General features: G+C 42.2%; 1 protein-coding gene across 1 annotated transcript; it reads right to left on the bottom strand.

Moving 5' to 3' along the window:
* Nucleotides 1-7170: 7170 nt before the first annotated feature.
* Nucleotides 7171-14141, bottom strand: LOC310857283 (uncharacterized protein; the record flags this gene model as incomplete). Its single annotated transcript, XM_083762895.1, has 2 exons — nt 13302-14141; nt 7171-7709 (listed from the first exon to the last, which is right to left on the bottom strand). Exons 1-2 carry the CDS (start codon nt 13606-13608, stop codon nt 7171-7173), a joined length of 846 nt encoding a protein of 281 aa, XP_083619021.1. The 5' UTR covers nt 13609-14141.
* Nucleotides 14142-20045: the final 5904 nt, after the last annotated feature.

Raw genomic sequence — 20045 nt, 5'->3', positions numbered from 1 at the left:
TCCTGTTATCGCTCCTTTGGTACACATCAATACAGCATGGGATTGTGGACAGAATCATATCCAACAACAAGCAAAGTATTCTTTAGTTTTGTGTCTGAGAGGCTTAATGTCGTCAAATGGTGGTCTGTGGCTCAAATGCTGAATACCTTGATAATGAACAGGGTTGAAAACCACTAGTCTAAACTTAATGAGACCTAGGGTGATCACTGGCACAGGGGAGGGTGGTCACTGGCACAGGGGTGGGTGATCACTGGCATAAGTGTGAGAGAGGATATGTATTTTAAAATAAAATAGTTAATTCAATTAAGTGAGCTTAAGTGAGTTTTTGCATCATCTAAAAAAGGAAGTGGTTCACATTGTTATCTTCATTCAGGTGTAGATATAATAATTAATCAACTTATTAGAACCTTCAGCAGTTTTCAAAAATAATAGATCTACAAGCTCACACTGTGTGTGTGCACGCGTGCATGCGCTTGTTCAGATTTCCCCCGATGCTGACTGGACCAACAGTCACCGCTAGTCATGGCTCCAAGCGGTAACAAAAACAACAACCACCACCACTCTAATAATATGAATATTCATAAAATGTGTAAAAAGAGTGTAAAATGAATACTTACTCATGTAACCTGTAGTAACAGCTTAAGCACATGGTATACAGGCTGTAAATTGACTGTATTGTTCACAGTAGTTATGGGGTAAAAACAACACATCTTTGATACCATTTCTGTAATGATAAAAAACACAGTGTAGTGTTGAAACCTTTATTAAACCAAGAAAGCTAAAACATCAATATTTCCATCACCCTAACCCAGGTATAAAAGGATTTCTTTAAAGGGACACTTGTGTGTAATATGCACACATAAAGACCCCCAGGAAAGTGTTCTAAATCTTCTAAACGTCATTTAGTTATTTAACCCGTTAAATTCAGAAAAAATCTCAATAAAGACACTAATCTCTGTAGACTATAAACAATCAAAGTAATAGAAAACGAACTCAACCGTCTCTGGAATCGACCATATTATGTACTATGATAATGTAACAATGAAATCTACCATATTATGTACTATGATAATGTAACAATGTAAACAACACAGTGAACAGCTACACAAACCCAGCAGCTTGTCAGCACTTTAATGCACCATAATTTACTGCATATCAATGAACATAATATTTATTGCATGAACATGACTTGTTAAAATCCTGACCAATGTGGACACACACACTGATGCTCATATTGTACTACCAGTAACCTATGAGCTGGAGGGAATAATGCAAGATGAAATGAACATGAAATTCCACAATGTTGAATAGAAAATAAGATCCATACACAAGATAAAACAAAAATACATCACAAGAAACTATTAACGTGTGTTTTATTCAGTCATGTTTGTCAGATAATGTAATTCCTCTGCTTTTGAATCATTGTCATCCTGGAATAGACTGACTGATCATGTCTTAAACTAAAGGCTTTCCCCTGTATGAGTCCTCATGTGTACTTTTAGACTACCCTTCTCAGTAAAGCCTTTACCACATACTGTACAAGATTAGGGCTTTTCACCTGTATGAGTCATCATGTGTTTTTTTAGATGACCAGTCTGAGTAAAGCCTTTACCACATACTGTACAAGAGAAGGGCTTTTCACCTGTATGACTCCTCATGTGTACTTTTAGATTACCCGTCTTAGAAAAGCCTTTACCACATACTGTACAAGTATAGGGTTTTTCGCCTGTATGAGTCCTCATGTGTACTTTTAGATCACCCGTATTAGTAAAGCCTTTACCACATACTGTACAAGAGAAGGGCTTTTCACCTGTATGAGGAAATGGCTTTTCGCCTGTATGAGTCCTCATGTGTCGTTTTAGAGGACGCGTCGTAGTAAAGCCTTTACCACAAACTATACAAATATAGGGTTTTTCGCCTGTATGAGTCCTCATGTGTCCTTTTAGATTACCCGTCTTAGAAAAGCCTTTACCACAAACTGTACAAGTATAGGGTTTTTCGCCTGTATGAGTCCTCATGTGTTCTTTTAGATTAGTCGCCGAGGTAAAGCCACAAACTGTACAAGTATAGGGTTTTTCGCCTGTATGAGTCATCATGTGTACTTTTAGTTTAGTCGCCAGAGTAAAGCCTTTACCACAAACTGTACAAGTATAGGGTTTTTCGCCCGTATGAGTCCTCATGTGTACTTTTAGATGACCCGTATTAGTAAAGCCTTTACCACATACTGTACAAGAGAAGGGCTTTTCACCTGTATGAGTCCTCATGTGTACTTTTAGATCACGCGTCGTAGTAAAGCCTTTACCACATACTGTACAAGAGAAGGGCTTTTCACCTGTATGAGTCCTCATGTGTCCTTTTAGATGACCCGTCAAGGTAAAGCCTTTACCACAAACTGTACAAGTATAGGGCTTTTCACCCGTATGAGTCCTCATGTGTCCTTTTAGACTACCTGGCTGAGTAAAGCCTTTACCACAAAGTGTACAAGTATAGGGTTTTTCGCCTGTATGAGTCCTCATGTGTTCTTTTATATTAGTCGACGAGGTAAAGCCTTTACCACAAACTGTACAAGTATAGGGTTTTTCGCCTGTATGAGTCCTCTTGTGTACTTTTAGTTTTTCTGTCCGAGTAAAGCCTTTACCACATACTGTACAAGAGAAGGGCTTTTCACCTGTATGAGTCGTCATCATGTGTTTTTTTAGATGACTCGTCCGAATAAAGCCTGTACCACATACCTTACAAGGAAATGGCTTTTCGCCTGTATGAGTCCTCATGTGTGCTTTTAGACTACCCTTCTTAGTAATGTGTTCAGTTGAGGTGCCGGCTACAGGCTCTGTCTCTCTGTTTTCATCATCATCTTCACTATTCACTGCTAGTAATGTCAACGTTGACCCACCAGCTTCTTCTGGTCTTTGAAGTAGCTCCTCCTGTTCCTCTTTAATGTGTGGAGGTTGTGGTTCCTCCTGGACCAGACTGCAGCTCCTCTCCTCTTTAGGTGGAGCCTCCTCTTTACACACAGGGACGTGCAGAAAGTCTAGGAAGAAAAGAATACAAAGAGACTCTATAAAAGGTTTGAATCTTGTACCACAGAGTAGTGGCTGTAAGAAGTATCAACAGATTGAAACATAGAACATTGACATATGACGGTGAACTGACTGCGCTCTGTGCTGTAAATAGTGTGGCCGTTGTTTGTTTACATTGCAGCGCTCTCATAGAAGATGTGAGACGAGCTGAATGAGAGGTAGTCAGAGAAAGGCTAGATGTGGAGGGTAGATCGCCCCCACTGCTGGCCAATGGAGCGTGACGTTATAGAAAGGCTAGATGCCTCGCCCCCCGCTGCTGGCCAATGGAGAGTGACGTTATAGAAAGGCTAGATGACTCACCCCCACTGCTGGCCAATGGAAAGTGACGTCGCCGCATGGCGGCCATCGTCCTAAAGGTAACTCGCCCACTCACAGCATTGTGTCTGTGTAGCATGTACATTTTTAATAACCATAACTTGCTCAATTTTCAACTTATTTTTAAACAGTTTGGTTTGTTATAAACGTCAGATGATGATGCATACTTATAATGGACTTTCATATGAAAAGGATTTAAGCAGATAAGCATCCTGAATCATAGCCATGTTGATGACGTTTGTAATAAACCAACCCGTTTGTAAATCTGTCAAGATTTCAGTGAGTTAAGATTATTTTTGTTTGGGCTGATTACCAGCTATGATAGAACATACCAGAAAAGTTCACTGTATCAAGATGGCCGACTGGTGAACGATGCCTTTTTTCTCACCGGTACCCGTTCCAGAGACCATATTACACCAGTCCTCCGTGACCTTCACTGGCTCCCGGTCAAACAAATAATCCATTTCAAAACACTCCTGACCAACAACAAAGCACTTGACAACCTGGCTCCCCCATACCTCTGTGACCTCCTCAAATGTCATGTCCCCTCCCACTCCCTCAGGTCTGGTGATGCAAACATCCTTGACGTCCCCAAGACCAAACTCCGTCGCCTTTGATGCCCCAACCCTGTGGAATGCCCTCCCTAAAACAAAACACTCAGAGATGCCCCCACCGTCCAAACCTTCAAAACCGGCCTCAAAACACACCTCTTCAACAAATTGCTTTCCCCAGCTAACCCTTTTCACTGTTTTAATGTTTTTAGCTCTTAGTGTTCATTTCTTTTTCCTAATAAAGTTGTTTTCATTTTTGTTGTTACCCCTGCCCCCCATGTAAAGCATATTTGGGTACTCAGAAAAGCGCTATATAAGTTTGAGATATTATTATTATTATTATATGTCTATGGTCATTATTATTTATTCCATCTAGCCTTTATGTCTATGGTCATTATTATTTAGAAAGTAAAAGTTAATACTAAGTAAGCCTTGCCGAGCCATGAGGCCTATGGGCAGGAGCCTATCTCCTGTTTCTGTAGCGTGATGTACAAGTACACCCCCTGGACATGACGCTAGTATATCGCAGGGACTCACCCCCAATCCAACCCTTGATGCCGAGTGCCAAGCAGGGCGGCACTGGGTCCCATTTTTATAGTCTTTGGTATGACCCGGCCGGGGATAGTTAATAGTATACTGAAGTAGGGGTGCAACGGTTCAGTTAGCCCACGGTTCGGTTCGAACCTCGGTATGGGGGCCACGGTTTCGGTTCGGTTTCGGTACAGTAAAATAAAAAAAATCACACATTTGTGAAGTGAGTGGTGCAACCCTGTGTGGGGCCCAGGGTGCCGGGCCGCCCCGTGTCCGAAACGGCTGAGAAATGACAGAGTTCTGTGTGCCGGTCCCTCTACTTTACCCTCTACTGTACTGTACTGTAGCCTCCTGGCACACACAAAATCATCATATATACAGTTAATATGTGCGTGTGTTAGGTTGCAGGTACAGGTACAGGTGGTGAAAAACAACCATGCTGCTTTCATGCTCATACCCACACACATAAGTCCAGGGACTGGCTTGCACCAAAAAGGTTTATTTATAGCATTTTCTTTTTTTAGCATATACTATTTTATTAGGCATTTTTGCCTTTTCATTATTTTAAAGGGGGGAAAAAAACCTTATATTGCTATTTTAATGTGCCTCATCAATATTATGTTCAAGGGAAAAATAATGCACCTATGCGCTCACACGTGGTGCAGACTCGCAGCACATGCAGGGAGGAGAGGAGAGTGGGGGAGAGAGGGGAGGAATTCACAGCAGAGTGCCGTGTCGCACAGAAACATTTACAAAGGTTTACAATAAAGATCTCTGCATGCGATATTATGCTTATATTATTAGAAGAAGGGTTTCTATCTACAGTCATGGATTGGACAGGAGTATTTTGTTGGGACTTTTCAGACGGAATATTCTTCTCCTGCTCCGAAAAAACAACGAGTTGTTTTTGCTCTCTCTCTCCCTTTTAGCACTCAAACAGCGAGTGCAGATGCAGAAGCAGATCTGAACAAACTTAAAAAGATGCGTGCTTAGAAGCCTGTTGATTCGAGGTTACTCCGCTGTGTGTGTGTCTCTGTGTATGACGATCAATAATTATTCCACAGAGAGGTCTTTTCAAGAAGATGTTTAAAGACGAGGGCTGGATTCTCCTCATCATGCCGTCTCTCTCTCTGTGTGTGGGGGGGATAGGGGGTGGGCTACACTTCTGTGACCGAAAGAGTGCTAGACTTCTTAGGACGGTGTGTGACCGATAGAGTGCTAGACTTCTAAGTAGGCCGGTGTGTGACCGAGAAATACATTATTCGCAGCTGTAAGAAATTAATTAATGCAAACCGAAATAGCGCGGTTCATTAGAGCGCATTGAACCGTGCATGCCGTACCGAACGGTTCGGTTTTAAACCGAAAACCGTTGCACCCCTATACTGAAGTAGAATTAACGGCAAAGCTTCAGTGAACGCATTAATACATTTACAACCAAACCATCGTCCCATTCAAAATACATTTAGATCAATGCATCGATGTAGTCACATTGTTAATGCTTAAGTCGATAATCGATTCATATTGGTTCATATATTTACACCTTCAGTACCGACCCACTTTCACCAATAACATAAATGGACATCTTTACACCCTCAGTACCGACCCACTTTCACCAATAACATAAATAAAGACATCTTTACACCCTCAGTACCGACCCACTTTCACCAATAACATCAATAAAGACATCTTTACACCCTCAGTACCGACCCACTTTCACCAATAACATCAATAAAGACATCTTTACACCCTCAGTACCGACCCACTTTCACCAATAACATAAATAAAGATAGAGTGCTTTAAACTTACTGGGATCCATGCGGTCTTCAGGTTCCTGTTTAAGGTGGTCTTCAGGTTCCTGTTCAAGGTGGTCTTCAGGTTCATGTTTAAGGTGGTCTTCAGGTTCCTGTTTAAGGTGGTCGTCAGGTTCCTGTTTAAGGTGGTCTTCAGGTTCCTGTTCAAGGCGGTCTTCAGGTTCCTGTTTAGGTTCCTGTTTAAGGTGGTCTTCAGGTTCATGTTTAAGGTGGTCTTCAGGTTCATTTTTAAGGTGGTCTTCAGGTTCCTGTTTAAGGTGGTCTTCAGGTTTAATAGAACCAGTCGTGGCTGGAGAACTGATCTTCACCTGCAGACTGGACTCCACACACTGCTCTAGAATGAAGGAATACAATAAATACTTTAAAGATGGAATGCCACAATATTTGTATTTTTCCAGTTTTTCATGTGTCTATGAGGTGACAGTACTTTATTAGACCCCCTGGTGTGTTTTCTATGTGCAATGGTGTATTCCCTTTGAATTTAGGATTTCTTCCTGGAGGCTGGAACCCTTGACAGTCAATGAAATAAACACTGATGTGTGTCGTAAGTGTGACGTATAATTAGCGCACGCACCACGCACCTCCCCCTATATTTATTATACAACAACCTCTGGGGGCGGAGCTATCACATACACACGTGTGCATTTTGAACATGGCGGTGGCAGGGTGCTCTGAGTCTGTACCAAAGTGTGTGACAGCTGTCAGTCATTTGATTTTGACACATTACCAGCCGACAGCAGGCTTGAGCAATGGCTGAATAAAGCAATATTACACGAGAGGGTGTTCTTTATGCACGCCTGCGGTGCGGCGCCGTAGGAACTCGCCAGAAAGCAGCAGGTCATAACATGTCGCTTGTTAGATAAAGTGATACAGTAGTTGATGTTATATACCTGCGAGAGTGTCACAGCTCATCTCCCAGTCTAGTAAGGTCAATGATGACACATCGGCCTCCTCCTCCTGTCTCTCGTTAATGTGTGGAGGTTGTGGTTCCTCCTGGACCAGACTGGATCTCCTCTGATGTTGTGGAGGTTGTAGTTCCTCCTGGACCAGACTGGATCTCCTCTGATGTTGTGGAGGTTGTGGTTCCTCCTGGACCAGACTGGATCTCTTCTGATGTTGTGGAGGTTGTGGTTCCTCCTGGACCAGACTGGATCTCCTCTGATGTTGTGGAGGTTGTGGTTCCTCCTGGACCAGACTGGATCTCCTCTGATGTTGTGGAGGTTGTGGTTCCTCCTGGACCAGACTGGATCTCCTCTGATGTTGTGGAGGTTGTGGTTCCTCCTGGACCAGACTGGATCTCCTCTGATGTTGTGGAGGTTGTGGTTCCTCCTGGACCAGACTGGATCTCCTCTGATGTTGTGGAGGTTGTGGTTCCTCCTGGACCAGACTGGATCTCCACTTCTCATATTCAGATGAAACCTCTTTACACACAGACAGGAGGAGAGAAGGTGTTAGCATCAGCTCAACAACTCAAATGCTTTTTTATCATTAGATGCCATGGCATTTATTCTCATTTATTTTGTCAGGATGACTATTGTTTAAAAAACACAAGTAGAGGCTCCTGGAATAGGCAAGCCATCGCCTAGAAGAGGGTCTGTCTGTGTGTCCGCGCTTGTTTTGTTTTTTTCTTCATCTGAACATGAACAGGTATTTTAATCCCGTTTGTGAACAAGCGCCATTTCCCCCTCGTTTACTTCCTGTTAACATTGTGCGTAATTCACTACCACCATTGGGAACTTCAGACAGAATCAGCCACGAACGGGATTAAAATACCTCTTTATTGAAAACTACAGACTAACATTTGGGGCATCAGGGGAACCTTATATATTACATTCGTACATGTTCGGAGCTCTAAGGGCCGATTCATACTCCTATTTTACCGCTGTTTCGGCGCTGTAGTGCCGAAATGATTTTGGCTCGTCAGAGATTTTCAGTAGCACCAAAGAGCCGACTTTAGGACGGTACCCCATACACACGCACACACACAGCTTGGTCCAAATCGGTATCAACCTCAGGTGAAATGCTTGGCTACGGTGTGTAGTACCAGCATTCAAATCCGAGCGGGTGAAAAAATGTCTGGCCTTCTTTGGCCAGACATTTCAGAATAAAATTGGCTTTGAAAGTTGCCTTGAGAAGTTTCAAAAGGATCATCTTAGATGTACAGTCCAACATCTGCACAAGTTTGGATATGTACTAGCCTATGTTCGAGCCTATATATGTATTATTTCGGTTTAGATTTTGTATATTTTTCCCTGCTACTATAAGATTAGGACTTTGGTGATTTGTTGTATTTATTTCAAAGGTACTTTGAGGTGTATTATGGATGTTTTATTTGCTGTTCCAAAATGTGGCATAATTATGATGTGGCCTCTTGGCCAGTTCCCACTTGTAAAAGAGAAGCAGTCTCAATGTGTCTTTAATGTGTCTGTCTAGCATCAAATGCTGGATGAGTGAGAACTTTCTCAAGCTAAATGAGGACAAGACAGAAGTTCTCATGATCGGCTCTAGTGAGCAGAAAGAATCAATATTAAGCAGACTTGGCAACCTGACTGTAGACAGTAACAGTACAGTAAAGAACCTGGGGGTTATTATTGATTCCGAATTGAATTTTAATTCACACATTAATCATGTTACCAAGATTGCCTTTTTTCACCTTAGAAATATTGCACGAATCAGAGCCTATGTGTCCTTGGACGATGCAAAAACGCTAATCCACGCCTTTGTTTTCTCTCGGCTTGATTACTGCAATGCACTTTTTTCAGGACTGCCTAAGAAAACAACTGACAGATTACAACTTGTCCAAAATGCAGCAGCCAGAGTTTTAACTAGAACTAAGATGAGAGAACATATTACTCCAGTTTTGGCATCACTGCACTGGCTTCCGGTTGTTTTTAGGATTGATTTTAAAATTATTTTACTTGTCTATAAAGCCCTCAATGGTCTCGCACCTTCCTACCTACATGACTGCTTGCCTAAATATGTCCCAAACCGCTCGCTAAGGTCTTCCACTGCTGGCCTGCTCGCTTTGCCTAAAAAAATGGCAACTAAAAAATACGGGGAAGCAGCTTTTTGCTTCTACGGGCCATCGGCATGGAACAAGCTCCCTCTGTACCTTCGTCAGGCAGCCTCTGTAGACATTTTTAAAGCTCAGCTCAAGACCCACTTCTACAACATTGCCTTTAAGTGATCTTATATTTTGTGTTATTCATGTCCTCACTGTATTGCATTACTGCTTGTTTTTTAATGTCGTTGCCTTGCTTTTCTTTTATGCTTTGCTTTTATTTTCCATTGTTCTGTAAAGCACTTTGAGCTGCATTTGATGTCATGAAAGGTGCTATACAAATAAAGTTTTATTATTATTATTATTATTTACTGGTTAAATAAAGGTTAAAGGGACACTTCACCCTTTTTGCAAAACAAATATGTTAATGACGTTTAGAAGCTTTAGAACACTTTCCTGGAGATCTTTATGTGTGTAATATGTGGTTTTAGATATTTTAGATTGTAGCAGTGAGCCTGTTGTCTCTGATGTCATGGACACTGGGCTCACTTCCTTCCTGGACTACATGTTGTCTCAGTAAGACAGCTCTCCCCCTATCCACAAGGAGGAGCAGTGCACCAAAGAATTATGGGAATTGTAGTCCAGGAAGGTAGTGAGACCAGTGTCCATGACATCAGAGACAACAGGCTCACTGCTACAATCTAAAATAACTAAAACCACATATTACACACATAAATACCCCCAGGAAAGTGATCTAAAGCTTCTAAATGTCATTAACATATATTTTTTTGCAAAAAGGGTGAAGTGTCCCTTTAAATAAAAATGATACCAAAAAAGAAAACACACACAGACAGTTTTTGTGGCGAATATAGCAGATCTACAAGCTCGTAGCGCAGCTTGCAGATCTGCTAGTTTTACTCTTATGTAAGATATAAAAAACAACTTTATTTTTATCCCATGATTTTTCAATCATTTTTTCACCCAGTGTCAATTATCTAATGCAGCGGTTCCCAAACCTTTTTGGCCATGCACCCCCTGTTACCTCCTGACCTAGCTGACGCACCCCCCACATGGAAATATAAATTGCACAAGTTATATAGGGACATACATTTCCCATGTATCCACATATATTAACCTGAATATATGGCTTATATATGCAGCTATATTCTGCATAATTGCCATATATTGGCATAATATTTTTATATATTTAAAATAAAACCATAGCACCACCATTAGCCTTTTCATGTTGCGCACCCTAGCACAACAGTTTGGGAACCACTGATCTAAGGGACTGATCGTTATTTATCAAAGGTTGGTATGGTGCAAAAAAGGGGGGGGTCATTAAACTATTTTTTGAGCCTGAGGGGGGGATATGTTTTCTTTTCTTTTGGCTTGGGGGAGGTTGTACAACTTTATTTTGCTGAATTTTGTATTTTAAAAAAATGTTTAGATTATTTTGTTTTTCATAGTGTTTTACTCCTATCTATATAAAGTTTACCCTGTGTGGCGAGTGTACTTGGTATCTTCCATGTGTGCGTAACTGCGCATGCAAATAGAACAGATCTACAAGCTAAGCTAACGCGTTGCTTGGTGGCGCGTTGTTAGCTTGTAGATCTGTTCTACCAGCAAAGGTCTGACTCAGTGAAAACAAAGTCAAAACAAGGTGGCGCGAGATAGATTGATTCTGCGGCCTTCATGTCTCATGACATTTCCAGTAGAATAATGCAAGCGGAAAAAAATTGAAGTTATGAACCACAGTGTTTGCACTGAAAAGAGCGAGTGTTGTCTGTGTCAGAGATGAGGAAGATGTGGAAAGCAGACTGGCAGCACCAGCGCTGCTGCTGGACGTTTCGGTTTCACCCAGCGCCGCTTCACCGAGTCAGGAAAATGTCAGACTGAGATGATAATAATAATAATGTCGTGGATGACGTAACGATATAACCTTAGAAGGCTTCTTACAAGTTACTGTTGGTGACTCAAGTTGCTTGTGAACGTCAAGTTCATCCAAATAGAAAGTAGAAAAACATCACAGAAACACCTTGCCTTTATGTTGATGGTATATGGAATATTTTGATGGAAGAGACGCTACCGTCTTTGGACAACGCATCGTCGACATGGTGGCGGAGAAAAGCACAGACGAGACAGACGCTCATTGATTTAAAAGGTAGGGCTGGCTGGTCGTGATGTGCATCTTTGCGCACTGTGCCCCTTGCAATGTTGGTGTGAGTCAGAGAATAGTACTTGGCCGGTGCCAATGATGTAGCCTACTCTTGTCTGCGTACTGGTTGTAATAGACCAGGGGTACTCAACTGGTGGACCGCGGTCCGCGACCGGACCGCGGACCACCTCTTTGCGGACCACCCAAAACATCAGATGGTACATTTCTCATGTGAAATTGCCCCAAAATGTCCCCCAAGGGCCTCCAAAATTCTGGCGCGCGCTATGCGCGCGCGCAGTGTGGCCTACCAGGGCGTATAACTCCCGGCCTGATTTGGAGTTCCACTCCGGGCCTGCACTCTGCACCCCATTATTGTTTGGGTGGAAGGGGATCTGATTTGTATAAGCTTGGCTTGACCATACTAAACGGGCATAGAGACCCGCTCTCCGAAGGACGCCGCGCATGGGACCGGACCTCGGTCTTATTAAAAACAAATTGTGGACCTTCGTCATTTCTAGTTGAGGACCCCTGTAATAGACTATAAAGAGTTAAACTATTCGGTGGTGCCTGGCTGGCTAAATGAGCCGAGCAGGCAGTTGATGCCACGCATGGTGTTGCGCAAATTGTACTTTTCTCTGTGGAGTATGACGCTGTAGTATTATGGTATGCGACTGCGTGACATACATGTATTTATTTAGCATTCATTCATTTTCATCATCCTGGGCTTGGGCACAGAGGCGAGGGGTGCCCACTGCCTTGGCAGCTTAGCTAGAATTACTTTACGCACGAGGCTCACCTCAAAAATAGCCAATCTAAGATCACAAATTTGCGTCGCGTCATCAGCGTGTTGTTGTGAGCTTGTAGGTCTGCATAATGCTATTTTGGAGCATATTTAAATATTTAGTTGGAAGAATGCAATGGCATATCAGTGTTGAGTGTTGACCATAATGTAATGACAGATATGGAACCAAATGAACCCCAGACGGCTGCCGCCTAATAAACGATCAGCGTTTACTTTATGCTGCTATACTGTTGGTGTGAATATAAAATTAATATAGTCTATGGTGTTGGGGGGGGGGGGGGTCATATATATTCTTCCAGTCCCTGAGGGGGGGTCCCGAAAAAATATTTGGAGGCTGGGGGGGGGGTGAGGAAAAATAAAAAAATTAAATCACATCTGCACCCCCCCCCCCCTGGTGGATAAATAACGATCAGTCCCTAATGTAATCCTGGGTGCTACAGTCCAAGCTGCTTCTTTTCACATGAGAGGGGGTTTCCCCGGTGGGACGTAGCACGTGGAAGGAACACGTTATTCCAACCAGTTCCTTTCCCCTCCATCAAGGCCTATTTATAGTCTGGATTTTCGGTGGTGAGGTGACCACCGGAAAGGCCTATTCATAGTCTGGATTTTCGGTGGTGAGGTGACCACCTGTGTGACGTCATGTTGTAGTTCGGTGGTCACCCCACCACCGTAAATCCAGACTATGTATGAGCCTTCAGGCTGGGCAACAAACAACTTAAGCCACTGGGAAATGTAGTTCAGCCAGCTTAACGCTACCTGTAGCAGAGCTAGTGTTGTTCAGAGTTTACTAACCTGCATTGTGTGTGCACACACACACACACACACACACACACACACACACACACACACACACACACACACACACACACACACACACACACACACACACACACACACACCATTATCCATAGCTCTAATGCGTTGCATAATTGGCCGAAAGGGGATTTTGTTTCCACCGGGAAACACGCCTACCATGTTTTGTGCTTGCTTACTGTAAGTCGCGTGTGTGTGTGTGTGTGTGTGTGTGTGTACCTGTTGTGTCTAACACATACCTGCAGTGTATTGATCGATGTCCATATCAAAATCAATGTCCAGCAGTTTGTTTTGTTTCTCCAGCTGAGTTTCTAGTGTCTCCATCTCTCTCTGGAAGAGGCTGCACATCCACCCCGCGGCCACACGGAGGCGCTCCAACACAAACACTCTGAAATGATCATCAAGCTTCACACAACAAACATCAGCACCACGCTGCTGTTTGTCCAAAACACACAATATGTCCTCTCCCACCACTGACGTCATATGTTCATGTATCTTCAGCCGTACAGACTCCATTTGACTCGTTTTACCTCCTTTAGGAGACATTTACAAAACCAAAGAGACTCTCTTCCAAACTACCGCTGTTTCCTTGGGTTCAACGCCGACAAATTGAACTCGATGCTGGGCTGAATGAAGGAGGAAATACCGCTGGAGTGCCAAGAGTTGATTTCGGGTCGTCACGTTTCAGTGGCACCGAATAACCGAATGTGTATTAAATATATACTTATAACGTATAGGCTAGTGTGTAAAATGTCCTCCATTTGACTCGTTTTACCCCCTTTCGGAGACATTTACACCAAAGAGACTCTCTTCCAAACTGCCGCTGTTTCCTTGGCTTCAACGCCGACAAATGGAACTCGAAGCTGGGCTGAATGAAGGAGAAAACACCGCTGGAGTCCCGAGACCGAGATGGCTTCAGTTGTTAAGACCCGGCCGTATCATGTAAATGTAATTCACAGACAAAGGAAAGAACTGCACTCCTCTTCTCCCCTCGCTTACCCCATTCCTCCCTCCTCCTCCATGATCTCTCCAAGGCTGAATCCCAATTTCCCCCTTCGTCCTGGCCCTTAGCCCTTGCTTATGCGCGTTCACGTGAGGGGGAAGGGTTATCTCAATTGTCTTTGGATCGAGGGGTAGAATCCCCTTCGTTTGAAGGGATATCTCGACGGGACTTCAAACGGAGCAACATCACTGAGTGCTGAAAGGCGGACGATGTAAGAAGCCTTTTATGTCCTTTATTATGGAAAAATATTATAATAACCAATATTATTTTAATGTATTAACAATCTGCATCGCCAAAAATATCGCAACCTCTAGCAGAGGTTAACGTTACCTCACGTGAACTAACGATATGATACGGCGTTGCATTCATACAACGTTACCCATTCATTTGGCGCCGCATCGGCGCTTTATTCCTTTTTATTTATCGCCGGTGCGCCGGTGATACAACTCGGATGCAAGCTAGCTTATTAGCAGGCATCAGTCCGACGACCCCCCAGACCACGATATGTCAACATTCTGCAGTTTAACTAGCAGTCCGACCCCCCAGACCACGATATGTCAACATTCTGCAGATTAACTAGCAGTCCGACCCCCCAGACCACGATATGTCAACATTCTGCAGTTTAACTAGCAGTCCGACCCCCCAGACCACGATATGTCAACATTCTGCAGTTTAACTAGCAGACTAGCCCTAGAACGGCTCTTGTTGTTACATAGGCCTACAGTATGTACAGTATTTCACATACAGAGCCATAGAACACGCTCCTTGATTTGTGGTAGAACTTTAACATGTGCGGCATAAATGTGATAAATGCTCCGTTTGTACTCACCCATTAAATTATTCCAAAGACGTGGAGTGAAAAATGGTCCTCTAGTTTTATATCCATGTGAAAGTTCTGGCACAAAACGCGTATTTAGTGAATTATCTCCACTTTTTCAACAACAAGAGCCGTTCTAGGGCTACTAGCAGACCGACCCCCCAGACCACGATATGTCAACATGCTGCTGTTTTGGAGCTCTTAGAAGCCGTGAAATAGCCTACTGTGCCTACATAACAATGTCGCTGCATAACGCTGGCTACTCGCTGCAGTGATAGCTATGGTTTTATCATGACCAATGTTAAGCTAATCCCCACAAGTTGCAAAACTTACATAACTAATTAGCAATGGTGTTGTTTTCCCCCCAGGCAAACCAGCTACGGAACAGACTGCAAGCTGCTGTGCAGACTGTACATTGGATGGAGATGAATCACGATGGCATTTTCATTGATAGAAAATGACTCTGTTCTTAATGATATTAAAAACAATGAACAGTGGCCACAGCCCCTTCTTTCTATACTGTAAATAGTTTTTCCTTTTTCTAACCCTGTATATATATCTGTACCCATGCTATACAAACTGTTAATACAATAATAATCAATGAATCAGGTACAACTGAGCAGGTGTCAGAATGAGCTATATCTAGCTGAATTACATTCTGCATGGTGGGCTACCAACATGAGACAAAATTACAATATATTTATTTCATCATAACCACAGCAATGTTATATTTACGTTCCATCTCTACAGCTTAAATCAAATGGAAAGTAGTTTCCAAAGTGGGTTATGGGCTAAATGATAGTTTGTACACTCTCAGAGTTAATTAACATTGATTTTACAATATAAATTGGGGGTCCTAGACAGAAATGCCATCAAAGTTTGGGGACCACTGGCCTGTAGTGAGCTTGCAGATCAGCTATTTTCTGAGAACAGGTTGTATATCAATATCTACAAGGGACGTTCAATATTTAGGGACGTTCCAATTCCTAGGGGGATGATTTATCTCCCTACCCCTTGACACTCCTTATGTAGGGACAAGGGGAAGGGGCAAGGGCTGAGGGGTAGGGTTAAAAAAGGAATTGGGATTGGGTACAAGTCCCCTTCCTCTCCCCTTCTGCCATGTAACGATGTTCAAATATATCTTACAATAAAGTACTCATGTTAAACCTTGCTGGGCTGTCTGAATTGTCCTATATTCCCTCGACGGATGGCATTCTGACCATAACAGATACTACAGGGTGATAAACGTTACGCTGTTAAATATACTTAGAACTTATAGGATGTGGAAAATGTCTTGTCTCTAGATGAGGATCAACAGCTGTCTCCGATTACGCTGAAAACAGGCACTGTTTTTCTGGCAAATCTAAGCTATTAAATTTAGATCTCTTCAAAATAAGAGTAGGCCTACCCTAGTCTAGAATATTGAAAAAAATATTAATTTGCACATTAAACTATAAACTAAGCATTTAAACGATGCTATAAGACACATTATGTAAAAATGTAAAAATAAGTAATGTTTCTGTGTAAAGATAAGTAATTAAAAAGTTATCTAAATGGATAAATGCTATACACTGGAGTGCATGGACTTTATAAAGTGGACTGGGGGGGGGGGTGGTGGTAGGAGTGCGTCATGAGTTGCCTGTGGAAGGGGTTGATATTGTGGTATCCATTTTAGTCCATATTTGCAATATTCTATGTCAAGAAAGACTACATTTCTGTGCTAAGTCAGTTCATCTCCAAGGCCAGCTGTCTTTGTTATTCAAAGTTGGGGTGTCGATGGTTTGTTTACGGTTTGCTGTCTGTTCCTGCTGCAATTTATGTAAAAATAGAATTACAATTTACAATGTAGGCATTTAACAGACGCTCTTAATCCAGAGCGACTTACATTTAAGCAAGAACAAAAGCATGGGAATACATCACATAAAAGCATTTATCATGAAACATGCGTAAGCTAAGAAAGTAACAGTGGAATATCTATATAATGAAACTATACATACACTATACATATAAACTATACATATTTACTACTATGCTATACATATGTACTATGGCGTGCTATGACTATATACAATACAATTATAGTGCTGTCTACATAACATGCTATAAGTCTGTGTCAAATGCTATCTAAGTCAACAGAAATGCTATCTAAGGGGTTAGGGTAAGTGCTATGGGCCATGATGGAGTCTGAAAAGGTGGGTTTTCAGGCTACGGCGGAAGATTGGGAGTGATGCTGCAGTTCTGACTGCAATGGGAAGTGCATTCCACAGTTTTGGAGCCAGAACCCAGTTACATTCAATGTAACTGGGTCATTCTCCCCGACGGCGTAAGGCCTATATGCTGTGCTGTGTACTCTGAAATAAACATCAAGGAACATCATCTCGTCGTCTGTCTGCCGTGCACATTTACTCTCCTGTATGGTATTTTAATATACCTCCCAGTTTTTTTTTGGATGTGCAGGAGTCCCTTTTTTGTGGAGAGAGAGAGAGAGAGAGAGAGAGAGAGAGAAGATAACAATTATGGCAGATTATTTTAGATTTTCTTGTCCTAATTAATTCCAACAAACCTTAAACTAACATGTCTGTGCTTAGTATCTAAATGTAATAGCACAGTGACATGCTACACAATGTGCTGTGCAGAAGCCTCAACCTTTACCTGTCAGTACATTACATTCACAACATGAAGTCATCCATAACCTAGGTGATGAGTGCACAGTATATTTTGGTTACTTATATCAAACGCATTGTACTTGAAAGACTTGAAAGATGGAGCAAAAGAAAAATAAATAACAGAAGCTGTGTCACAAATTCTTCCATGGGCAAACTTTATGTTTTATTGCAATGATTTTAAGTATTGCAATAAAAAACAAAAAAGAACAATATTCAGCACCAACACAAAAACATAATCCCATAAAAAAAAAAGAGAAAACCTGTAAAGATGCTTCAAACATGTCCATTAAATCATTAAAACAAAGAAAAACATGTTTCCTTAAAACAACCGTGTGATGTCATGAGCCAAAGTAGTAGTTATCAGTGTACGTTACACTCAGACATATAAAGGTAGACGGCCCTTTGGCCTCTGGAGCGTATGTGCTCAAGGGAGGGCAAAACTATTCTAGAGATTCCTTGCGAAGCCCCGCGGAAGCATGAGCGTGCGTCACAGAGCGCATGTTCGGGTCTGATAAGTCCCGGAAAAGATGCGCTGTGATTGGCCAGTAATCACTTGAGTGGCAGCGTGACGTAGCGTTCAACGAAATGCAGCGGCCAATGAGGCATCTATTTTTTAAATATCTATGGTTACTCTGACATCAGGCAGGCAGGCTGCACAATAACCCGACAGCTCGCAACACACAATGGAACAGAAGTCGTATCACTGACATTCTCACTGCGTTCTTGATAGAACCCTTCTCTTCCTGCACACTGGGAGGCAAACTGCAGATGAAAGATTGATAACTTTCGGCCGCAGTTTGATAACTTTGATAACTTACAGCTGCAGTGTGATAACAACTTACAGCTGCAGTTTGCCCTCCCAGTGTGCAGGAAGGATTAGAACATTTACTGTGACCTCTTTTAAAAAATATACTCCTTGGTTTCTTTCGTGTAAGCCAGTGGTTTTTCCATCCTATTCACAACAAGGCCCATTCTTTATTCTGCATTTGAGCCACGAACCACCATTTGGTGAGATTTAGCCTTGCACACCGAAAAGATTATGTCCACATGTCCATGCTGTATTGATGAATGGTACCGTACCATAGGAGAGACAAACAGGTAAACCTTTATCAAAATAACAATTATTCTACATTCTCTAATTGTGTAGACTTCTTGTAAATTAACTTAAGTATTGTGGATGTTTAACAATAATTTAACTCTTGAGTAAAATGTTACACTCTCAAGAGTTAAAGATCTATAAGGGTCCATTTGGTTAAGTACCAACTCTCTATCATTTAGCTGGGGACCACCTGGAACCCCCTCAAGGACCACTGGTTGAGTACCACTGGTGTAAGTGATTTCCAGAGCAGCCATCCTCCAAACACCAGAGAACTGATTAGAACTGATTACCAAGGTGTTTCCAAATAATCCAGCAAACAGACTGCAGTTTTCCTGCAGTTATGCGTGTTTTGTACTTGCCGTGTACTGTAATGCACAGTATTTCACAGGTTCCAAATGCGTTTCCATATACGCCAAGGCTCGGTTTCAGATAAGGTTATCAGGACCTCGGTTGGACCTTACTCAGGAGACCATCTATACTCCTGAGTCCTGGGAACTGGAGACCCAGAGCTCAGAACTTATCGCTTCAAACTTCTAAAATAGCGAAAACGTCCAATCATTTGGGCTGCTTTCACCTTTAAAAAAATGTTTTTTTTATGATGTCTCTCTCCTTTTAGGAATGGTTCTGGTTACAATGAAAATAATAATAATAATTGCAGAACTTCACAGGTTCTGGAAAGTTTCTCCCTCTTTCTGAGCCATCTGAATGAAAGACCACGTAGGACACCGTTGCCTTGTGTCTGTGTGTCTTTTAAAGCAGTGGCTCTCCAACATTATCATGTCACGGACCCACAAATTGATTTGGACCCCCCATCTGAAAATATTTGGTGCCAGGGACCACCAGAAGAGATGATTAAACTATAAAATATGGATAAAGTGATTGTGATGTGATTTGTTTGGTGTGGACCCCACTTTGAGAACCACTGCTTTAAAGGTTTTAGATGTCTATCTACATGTGGATAGCTTTTGGAAAGGGATCTCAATACCCTACTGTAGATTTGTTATAGTAACTTGTTATAGTCTTTTAAGCATATTGGAGTGACTATAGAGTCTTCAGTGACTGGATCCCTACTAGAGGTTTGACCAATTGACTGCAGGTGTGTTTTTGAAGGTCCTAAAAGTATCTACGTCTCCCAGTATGGCCTACATTTGACACTTTAGATTATTATTATTATTATTCCAAGGGACTAATCACAGATGCTTCTGTCTCAAGAAAATGTTGAACTCATTTATTTTGAGGTCTTATATTTCTATCCCCAAAAGCGTTTGTTACTCGCAAGACCATCAGCTGCTGGGCGCGGTCACCCACGCCTCGCTCAGCACACGCCTCAAAGAGCCTCAAACGGTTCAGTGAACCACAAAGTAGCGCTCCTCAAAACGACACAAAGTAGCGCTCCTC

Source organism: Protomyctophum parallelum, assembly GCF_964188405.1.
Source record: "Protomyctophum parallelum genome assembly, chromosome: 4".
NCBI lineage: Eukaryota > Metazoa > Chordata > Actinopteri > Myctophiformes > Myctophidae > Protomyctophum > Protomyctophum parallelum.
Note: the sequence above shows the minus strand (reverse complement) of the source record. Positions and strands in the feature narration are given on the sequence as shown.